Here is a 10820-nt window from a genome sequence, read left to right as displayed (position 1 = left end):
AGTCTCTCCAGGTTCTAGAGACGAGAAAATTGTACAAGACTCCTGGAGGAGACGTAGAAATCTCAGGAAGGGAAAGAGAAGTCAGAGGAGGCTCATGTTTTGTACTCCTCTGTTCCTCCTGCAAGGATGCATTTATTTTCCTCATTTTAATAGGCTGCATAAAGATCACCCTGAAACACAGCCCCAGACCTTCCCTCCAAGATCCAAAGGCAGACATCAACTAAGATCTTAGAGGAAAGCACTTTGGGTTTTCTTCAGCACATCCCAGACAATATGAATCTAAACCAGACAGCTGCTGTTAAAACAAGACAGAATCAGCTGGGCAGAGCCTGGGGCAGCCTTGCTGCTGACAGCCACGCTGGCTGCCTGTGGAAGAGGGACCCTGACTGGGTAACGTGTGGCAGGCCCGTCAGGAGAGCGATGTGAGGCCTGGCTGTGACTTTCTGCCTTCTTCAGATCAGTGGGTTTGAGCTGTCAAACTCAAGAGTGAGAAGTCAATTCTGTTAACTTATTGCTCAGACTTTTAGAAGTCACTCTTTGAAGCAGGCAATGAACTTCTATTCAAAATCTAATTGGGTATGAGGGGCTTGTTTGTTTGTTTTTAAATACATTTCGACTCCTTTCGTATTTCCTGACAGAATTCGGTTCTGAAGCTCTGAATGCTGTTTTTCTTTTCTGCCACACAGCCAAATTTTAAAGAGTTCAAAACGTATCTCATGAGTACTTAACCTCAAATGCTGAATTAAAGCCAAAGCTCTTTGAAAATATGCATTAGGCTTTCCTTGAAGCAACTTTTGTTTCAGCCTTTATTCTGGAAGCAGGACACTGACACGTAGCACCTTCCCAAAGATCATGTGGTTTGACCATTTAGGAATGGCCAGAAGGTGAGCCCTGGAGGTACCTAGGAGCCGTTAATGCTGCTAATAAGTAGCTGTGGTTTGTGAAGTAAAATACAGTCCTGGGACTACATTACACCTGGAAACCTGCAACTCCTGTAGCATCCAATCACAGAAGTGCTAGGCAGAGGCACTGCCCATCTGCAATGGACCTGCTTCCTCTTCAAAAGTTCCAATACTGGCATTTTTTGGTGGTTATAGGAGCAGTTTTACTCATCTGCACAACATAGCTCCAAGCAGCCAAAGTGCAAACAGCAGCTTCAGCAAAGGCACAACTCTGATCAGCTCTGAAAGCTGCAACAGTGCCAACCTACATATGCAAAGCAATGCCAGAGCTGCTGATGAGACCATGAAGGACTAGAACTTAATGGGAAAATATCCCTGAGACAGAAAAGCTGAGCTTGCCAGCCATATCCCAGAACAAATAGCTCACTGACTTGGCCAGTCAGCTCAGGAGGTAGGTATTATGTGTCTACAACAAAATAAGAACATTTTAAAAAATCATACCCACACCACCCACTTTGGAAAGGACCATTCTCCCAACATTCAAGACAATGCTAAACACAGAGCTGTGTCAGCATCTCCATCTGCTCCCTGGAACAGAGATCACACAAGGTGGAGAAAGGAGAAAAGGTCCTCCAGCAATTTCTCACCAAACCATAAACCAGCAGGGCTGGGCTCAAGGCTCTGCTCCAGGTGTTTGTGTGTTGGAACTCAGGAACTGTGGAAGGAACTGTTTCTATTTCCTTTTGCCTTTGCATTCCAGACAAAAGAGGAACAAACCCCATCCTGAATAACACAGTAGGCTGATGCATTGGATGCTCAAGTGAAAGGTAGGAAGCCCAAGTTCAAGTTCTTGACTTCAATCAGGTGAAGTAGAAACACCAAATTAAAATTATTTCCTCTGATCACAGAGCACACTGACATCTGGGATTTCTTTGCTTTTGATCTGCACAACCACTGAAGAAAACTGGCAAACTTGGAGCCTGCTATAACCAGTGGGATGTTGGTTTGGGTTTTCTACTGAGAGGGGGGTGGTGGTGGTTTTTTTCTTCTCTTTTTTTTCCCCCTAGAGAATTGCCATTTTCTCAGATGTTTGAAACAGAGTTCTTGCTCCTAAGAGCAGAGCATTAGCTGGGCTAATTAGTGCATCCTGACACAGCTGCAGAAGTGTGCTGATGTGTTTTATAAATTATGTGCTAGGATTAGTTTATTGAAGAATTCCTGAAGAACCATGTGCAAGTGCACACAGTAATTCAGCTGTTGCAGCTATTTGCATTTCTCTGGTACTCTCAAGATCCTGCTTCCCAGGTCTGACAAAGACACACAGATAATCTGAGCGGCTCAAAATGAGAGAAAGCATCTGGTGTACAGGGTACAACCTCTGCCAGTACCAGTGCCTGTAAAAAGGAGATGAAAACTCACTAATACAGAGCATTTTAACTCAATGAGGTAATAACAACAATCTGGTCTAGCTCTCTTCCACAAACAGCAAAATAAATTAACTGCAAATGAAAGCAGCCCAAGACTTCAGTAATATCAGGCCACATCCGCTTGTGATGGCCACAGTGAGCAAGAGACCACAAGAATGTGACAATGCAGGCAAGTACAAGACCTCAGAAGAGAACCTAACCACATTTATCTGCTATATATGTTTGAGGAATAGTAATTTCCCAGCTACCAAGTGACATAGGTTATAAGCAGAGATTAGGATCGTATTTCAATCACTTATTCTATTATGAAACTTAGCAGGAAAAAATCCACTGCAAATTTTAGAGAAAAGGTTCTGAAATAAGTTGTCCTTCCCATTAATTACTCCAGCTGAAACAGACTGGATTTCAGAATTTCCTGCAAGCAACTGGTAAAAACCTGTGCTCTTGCCTTCTCCAGGCAGCTGTGTCTTTCTGCTCATGCTCAGTCTGTGAAAGCTGCTTCTAAACAGCAAAGTGTCATCTCCATTGAGCCACCTTGGAGAAGACTCACCAGCTTTGGTTAAATGTTCACTGGAGAGCTGGAAAAACCTCAGATGAACTTTGGTTGATAGGTCTCATATCCTCCTGCATCTCTACAAGCAGCTAATACCCCAGGCCAGACAAGCCTCATGCTTGCTCTTCAGAGGAAGAGTCAGCTTTAAACAGAGAAAGCTGAAATAAGCAAATACAGTCTGTGACCTTGTAGAAATAGAAGAAAGAACTTGGTTTAAAAAATCAGTATTTCTCTGTCTAACATGTTCTGGGGAGGTGTAAGGGAGGGTTTTTCTTCCCCACTGGTAAGGTTCTCTGGACATGAACTGTACAAGGTGGACTTGCAAATTTCCTGCCATAACAAGCTGCATGGTAAGCAAATAGTGACTAACAGGGTAGTTCAATATTTACACAACCTTTTTGGGTTTAAGTACACGGCAGATTATTAGTGAAGGTAAAATCTATTCCGATAAATTAGTAAGATTTTCCACCCAACAGTTTACTCTTTCCTCAGAAGTAGGGAGTGACAATTCCAAGTACACAGCAAAACTCAGATGGAAACTGTGGGCACACAGCAGGACGAGCAATGTGGGGGTGGAGAGCAAATACACAGGATCAGTGAGAGAGTGAAGCAACCTGCACAGAGCACCTCTTCTCAGTGCTGGCTCCCTGGAAGGGACATGCTGCTGCCTCCTGGCTTGCTTTTTTTGGGGCTCTTTACCACATAATGGAGCTGCCTAATGCTTATAATGTTTATTTATGTGAGGAGGTGAATGCACTGCTTCAGAAGCTGCAGTTCTTGTGTGCACTGAAATTTCCTGTGAACAGAAGGCAAAGATTATAGCTTGCCTTCCTCCTCCTGCCCGACAGAAACTAGAAATAACAAGAATGCAGACAGCATGGGAGGTTGTCTATGGGGAAACCACGGCAATCCTTTAAGCCCAGAGCCTGTACAGGAGCAGGGAGGTTGGATTAGATGACCTCCAGTGGTCTCTTCCAACCTTACCCATTCTGTGATTCTGGAACACCAATTCTGGGAGCTTTTATTCTTCTTTTTAAAACAAACAAAAGAAACAGAAAGTGAGACCACCAGGCATTTGGGAGAACACCAGGAAAAGACAACCATGTCAAAGAAGAGTAGAGATCCTCCTTCACTAGAAGTGAGGGATGAGAAAATTTTCAAATGTAAAGAACTTTTAAAGCATAAAGTTTTGACTTGGCAACACCAAGATCTCGGCTAAACCCCAGAATTTGCAGTAAGATGTTTGTACAACTAGTGAAAACACTCCTATAGTGATCTTGATTGCAGGGATGTACAATATAGTAAGTACAGAACAATTTTTTCAGTAAGGTAACAATGTATCAGAGCTTGCTCTTATTGCCACTTTTGCCTGTGTTTGCAAACATCCCTTTGCCTTTCTCACCTAGAAAGGCAGGCCCAGTGTGGGCAGACAGCCTGTGACAGACTACTTACAATAGTTGTAAGACAATGTTTCAGGTCATGTTCCTCACTCTCCCTCCCACACATATCCCTCACAGCATCCCTTCTGAAGTGCTCCTTCACTTTCATCATGTTTTAACAGGGCTTTTTCCTACTTTCCTAAGGTACCTAAAGAGTTGTGGATATGAAATAATTATTCTGAGGCCACTGCTCTACAGCAATGTACTGCTACTGTATTGAAAGCAAACACTTCCAATTCCTTAAAATAAACTAACCCTTCGTCAGCAATGGGCTTGAAAGCCTTTGAAAGTGACTGGGGTCCAAAGAAGCCTCTTCCTCTGTTGCACATAGATGTAGTTTTTGTGTCCTGTATAGATGGTTTGTTTTCCCTTCACACAGTGACTACTCTTAGCTTGTTTCTAGGGAAGCAAGAGTAATTCCACCAGTTCCACATGCCAGAATTGAGATGACTTACCAGATACTCCATTCAACAGTGCCCTGGTAAGAAACTTCTCTGTCCACTACAGAGTACTCCAGTTCTTGGCAGGAAGAGCTGTTCTCTTTTCAAGTTCTGATTGCCAGACTTGAAGACCCAGGCTCCCCACATGTGGGGATGGTTCTCTGAAGCTCTCCCTTATATGCAGAACTCTGCTGAATACATCTACCCATGTCCAGTTTCAAATATTAGCAGCACAGTGGTGGAAAACCAACCCAAATCTGCAACCCCAACCTTTTTTGGGCGGCAAAAACTGCTAAAAAAGCATTTTTCAGACTTTACCAAATGTTGCTGTGAACATGAATCAGTTATATTATCCATACTTCAGCTATTTTCTGTTTGGCTTACTGCTTCCCAAAAGTAAGAACATGGTGGAAGGGTGGGAAGAACCAAGACATATTCCAACACCCAGAACCATATTCTTAATAATAATAATGATGATGAGGAAGAAGAATGTCTTTGTGTTAAGATCACAGAAAGGCATGTTTCAATGCCTGATTTTTAAAAGTCCTTGGTTAGAATGAGGTCTACAGCATAATACCTGCCTCTTGCCAACAGTCATATTTCTATATAGTGATGACACTGTGTTATTCAGCTCTTTTCTTTAAAAAAGCCCACAAAATTGAATGTCACCATGGGAACAGTCTAAAGTTGATTTTGGAAAGAGGCTCATTTCCTATAGCTTTTCTGTTGGCATAAAAAAATGTCACTGAACTGTATCAGAAGTGCTTTATGAAGTATCATCTCTGAAGATACCATCCAGTTCTGAAAATATCCTCCCTAATGGTTGCATTTCTTTACTTTCTGAAGCAGAATAAAGGGCCCAGAAACACTTCTTCCCTGTTTTCCTCAATAAGAAACACACCCTAATTGTGTGATCTACCAGCAATGTGATCTAATTCCACCATTCTTCAGCCTGCAATATGTAGTGTCAGTATGGAAAACTTCCTCTTCAGAAGAACAATTAGGCTTTAAAGGAGTTATCCTGGTTGGCTGGCTGAACAAATGACACATGTTCACACAAGAATTATTCAGTCAACCATCTTAATAAGGATTTACTTTAAACAGAACCTTGTATGGGTACACTAGACTCAGTCTCATTAAGGAGCAAGTTGGATTTTTATACAGCATGAACCACTGGCAATCTAAAACAGACCCACTGAAGAATGGAATGGAGAATCAAACGCAATGTTTCAGACCCAAGCTCTATGTGCCTTTAATACTTTCTTTTTCCTTTTCTTTCTGAGAGAGTGCACACTACGACAGACATTTGCATTTATCATGTTTTTAACTTCTTTTCTAAGGATGAACTCTCTGAATCTGCATCTTCCAACTCCGCTCTGTGTCTTTTCAGTCCTCCAAGAGATTGAGTGCTCTCACTGCCCGCAGGATGCAGGTCAGCAGTATCCTCTCTTGTGCTCACATTGTAGCTGTTGGAGTCCATTTCAGACAGGCAGCAGTCTCTGTGCAAGGTCACACCCACCTGTACAAGGTTGCCATTATCAGCATTTGAGTGCATCTGTAGTCCTTGCGTCACAGACTCCTGCTCTCCAAAACTCTGTCCGTTGTTGAAGCATGAAGGGTGAAGATGCAAGTGGCCATTATTGTGGTTAACACAGGAGGGGTCTAAGCTCCTCTCCTCACTGCCATCAGTCTGGTTTCTGGAGCAGTGACCTGACATGCTACAGATGGCAACAGCGGAGAATGGAGGGACCAGTGAGTGATGGCTTGGTGCTGGTTGACAGTTCTGACTATTTTTCTGTTCCACAAGTCCTGTGGCCTGAATGCAAGGTTCTTCGGTACAGCTATTTAGCCCTTTGCAGTTAGCTTTACCATTGAGCTTTTTCGTCTCAAAAGAATGCTCTACACCTCCACTGCTCGTGTCTTCTGATGTGTTTTCTTGACCCTCCATCCACCGCTGATTGTCACATTCATGAGCTTGACCATTACTAGAATTTTCTATCCCACCACATTCTTTTAAATTTTCTCTCTTGTGGTTTTCAGCAGAAAGAGCTGAGGAACCCTGAGGAACTACTGAACTTGAGTTCCTAGCATCTTCCTTAGTTAGCAAGCGCGTTGCACTGTGCCTTCCACTAGTTCCTGGTTTCCCTTCATCACTTTCTCCATCTCCTCTAGAGGATTCACCATCTTTACTAGCTGAATATGATATGTAAGAATAATGAAGCCATTTGTAAGCTTTGTAAATCTTTCTCTCCACTGATTCACTGTCTGAACAAGGGGACGTCCTTTCTTTAAGAACTTCTTTGTTGGCTGAATTCCTTTCTGGTGAAGAAGCTGGAGAGGAAGAAAGATCATCTACTTTGATCTGGGGGTAATCATATATGTCCTCACCTATGTAAGGGGTTACACTCTCTGTGTTAGTGCTAGTCCTTTCCTCCTTTTGCACCTTCTGTCGGCGCCTCAGTGCATTGCGCTGCCTCATCGACGTGCGTCTTTCGTTCAGCTCCTCTTCATCTTCTGTACTGCTGCTGCTGCTGCTGGAGCTGCTGGATTCGTTCTCCTCAGGACTCGGAGATGGTGGCCGTGGGAAAAGGTCTGTATCTAGTTCTGCCTCACAGGTATTGTCATCAGAGTCAGACTCATTGGAAAGGGCCAGGAGACGTTTGTCCTGATACTTTCTCAGTGCAGAGAGCCTCTGCTGACGGGAAGCCATGTCTTCTCTGGCTGAGGGGGATGCAGTTGATCTTAAGGCCCGTAAGTTATAGGCAGTTTCTTCAGACTCTTCAGCCACGTGTGGTGGGGAGTGATGCAGAGAGGTGGAGGACTCGGACTCGCTGTAAGCGGAGCGTTCACTCACTCCTGCATGGAGCTGCAGAATTGTGCTCTCGCTGAGGTCGCTGTCTGAATCAGAACTCCAGCCCTCGATCTCCCTGCGCACCAGAGAGTCAAAGAAGGCCATCATCCGTGGATCTTCCTGGACTGATTGGTTGGCATAATCATGGGACAAACCACTTCCACTGTTCAACACAAGACTGATGTACTCTTCATGAGTGTAGAGGCAACGCGAGTCATCCTCAATTCTACCATCCAGGTCCCCTGTGCAGTCAGGCTGCTTGTAAGGACTCCAGATCTGTAACAGAAAATAAAAAAAAAAAACACCAAACATATATATTTGAATTCATAAACTGTTATAAGCATTTGAAATGGAACAGTAGCTCAAATACCCAGAATAACTGCAGGTCACAGATTGTTTTTATTAATTTTTATTCCTCTGTACCATACTTACAAGTATTACAGAGCTGTAGGATTTTTTTCTTCCCCTTCACAAATGTGGTTTTTCTGCATTTACTTCACCCATACAGAATATAAAAGCTCTCACACTGCAAATTATCCATAATTTTGGTAATTCATTGTGTGATAATTTCTCCCAAATTGCAGGGCTCTATTTTTATGTAATAAGGAATGCTTACTCACTAGCAGTAAGAATAGTTTGTTGCCTACAATACAGTCTTAGCACTAATGAAGGCACTTGTTTCCCAGGAAACTAGAGTTGCTGGTGCTAGTGGTGTAGAGTAACATTTCATCCAGCTACGTAGTCAATCCCACCTGATCAGCAGGCAGGGAGTTGAATGCATGGAGGTGAAAAGTAGAGCTGCACTACTCCCTTCAGGAAACAGTTACAAAGAAAAGAAATCTTCCAACATCCTCTGAAGACACAGCAGCACTTTTAATAGGTGAAGAGTTTGAAGATTTTTACTGAAAGCTACTGTTGAAGTCTACTGATTGCACCAACAGCAACAGTCTTGACTATGCTGTCCATCTGTCCTTCAGTCAATTTTCCTGGTATGGAGAGGAAAAGGGGAAAAAAAGCTCCAATAGAAGTTCTACCAATATCCCTAAAAAACTGGTAATCCATAGCAAACATAATAGTTGGATGTCCTCATCCTTCTCAGATTTACTCACAGATTTGAGGGCAATGTGATTATGACATTCTATGGACAACCTCTATCACTTTGGATCAATGGTTAATGGAATGAGCAATGCCTTACTGTAAGCAGAGCCACTATGTATCTTATCTACAACAATGCCTTAATGTTCTGCTTATAAAAGACCTGCTCTCTATACTCAGCTCTCTATACCAGGTTGGACTTTTGGGATAGTGTTTGGAAAAAAAGTCTAAGAATTTTCCCAATAGAAATTAATTAAGTTTTGTTCCAAAAGACAAAACTGCTAACAAAAAGTGTTTGCACGTATAAATGACATAATCAGCACTCATCTTACAGATGCCTAATTAACACACACAACATAACCTGATTCTACCACAACAAGCAACATAAGAAACGCCCACAACAATGCCAATTACTCTGTGTTCACTGAAATTTTCAACAGTGTACCAAAAAACCATACACCTTTAATAATTGAAGCAAAATGAAATAAATTACCTTGCAACTATTTGTCCAGAACAGCTGGATTTAAGATGAACAAGTAAACTTTTTTCTGGAAATCTCCCAAATTTAAAAGCTTTTACTTTGCATTCTCTGTAATTTATGGTTAACAGAGCTTCCACATATGATCTGGCTAGATTGATAAAAGAAACACTATTCAAAAATTAAAAAGCTGTAGATATACTTTCTTCTGCAGACAATCATCAAGCTGCCTTTCAGAGCAAAGGGAAAGGAACTTTATATTGTGTTACATCAGGCTGTTTCTAGGAAGATCTCAACATCAAGGTATATTTGTTATTGGTATTTAATTGCTTTTTTATTATTTGCAATACTTCACCAAATTCTCTCCCAGTGCAGTTCTTTAATATGACACTTGAAACCAGAATGAAGACAGTTCTTTGTTGCTTAGTTCCAGCACTGCACTCACTAGACACATAACCCAAAAGACAAGCATCATGTTTGGATGAAGATAACAAAACCCAGTCTAAGCCTACTATATACAGAATTTCAGCAACCAAACTATTTTGAACTACTCAAGAGAACAGAAAGAATCACTCTTCATCCTCAATTTCCCAGGCTCCACTTCCTAAAGACAACATAGGAAAGACCATTATCTCAATGAATCCATGAGAGAGATTGATTTGTGGATACATAATGTTTTTTAATAGAAAAATAGAACTCTACTTGCTTAGACAGGCAGGCTGGCTTGCCCCCTTCCTCAAATAATCTTAGCAGTGTTAGACTGATCACTAGGCTTTAGAAAGGCTTTTTTTATTTTTTAAGCAAGAGAATTAGAAAATGCTTAGATCTGGTATGAACCAATATAAGTGGAGGAGAGGTAGTCTGCTCTGAAGTCTCTCTGAGAAAGGTCTGTTTGTCATGAAATTAATCTAAAAAGGTACATAAAAGCATGCACAGAGATAGTCTACATCCTTGGTAGCACCACCACATCTTTCTGCTCTCCCTGCAAGCATCAGCACAACCAGAGCAGTATAAAATATAGAAAAAAACAGCTACAAAGAGTCCACAGTGAGGCCTTCCCTTCCAAGAGAGATTTGTTCACAGAGAAGTAAGTAATAAAGAGAAGTCAAGGGAATTCAGGATGAATACCTTGTTTGTATGGGATCAGTTGTCTCTGGAGAATGATATCCCTGCATTTTAGATATTTTGTTATGAGGGAGTGTGAAGGCCTGCCAGAGTCACAGAAAGAAATCAGACTAGGAATCTATCCTTGGCAGAAGGGGAAGTCTTTAAATTGCTATCAACTGATCCAGTGCTCTCTGTGGCATCTGAAATGGGCTTCTTTGTAAATGGAATGCCTTTGCCTTTTTCTCATCCTCTGACTGATGCCATGTTGAGGAATAATGTGATCAAACTGGAGAAAATAAGTTGGCAAATCAACCCTCTAAAGCAACAATATATTAAGAAGTTCTTTCTCTGTCAGAAGATTAAGGAGATGAATATTACTCACTGATGACCTGAGTACAGAGATAAAAATAGGAACAATAACAGAAAATGAGAATATAAAACTGCTTCTCTTCTTCAATAGATATCTACTGACAGCATCTTTGAATTACTTGTATTCCAGGGTGGCAAACCCCCAAATTTTAAAACAAA

At 41.8% G+C, this 10820-nt stretch overlaps 1 protein-coding gene across 1 annotated transcript in view; it reads right to left on the bottom strand.

The window, feature by feature from the left end:
* Positions 1-5824: 5824 nt before the first annotated feature.
* DCAF5 (DDB1 and CUL4 associated factor 5) overlaps positions 5825-10820 on the bottom strand; it is a 66968-nt gene continuing 61972 nt past the window's right edge. Inside the window, exon 9 of the mRNA XM_059474378.1 lies at positions 5825-7888. Coding sequence (XP_059330361.1) covers positions 6077-7888 — 1812 coding nt within the window. The 3' untranslated portion in view covers positions 5825-6076. The remainder of the gene's footprint in view (positions 7889-10820) is intronic.

The sequence above is a fragment of the Ammospiza nelsoni genome, chromosome 6 (assembly GCF_027579445.1).
Source record: "Ammospiza nelsoni isolate bAmmNel1 chromosome 6, bAmmNel1.pri, whole genome shotgun sequence".
NCBI lineage: Eukaryota > Metazoa > Chordata > Aves > Passeriformes > Passerellidae > Ammospiza > Ammospiza nelsoni.
This window is presented reverse-complemented; position numbering and strand designations above follow the sequence as displayed.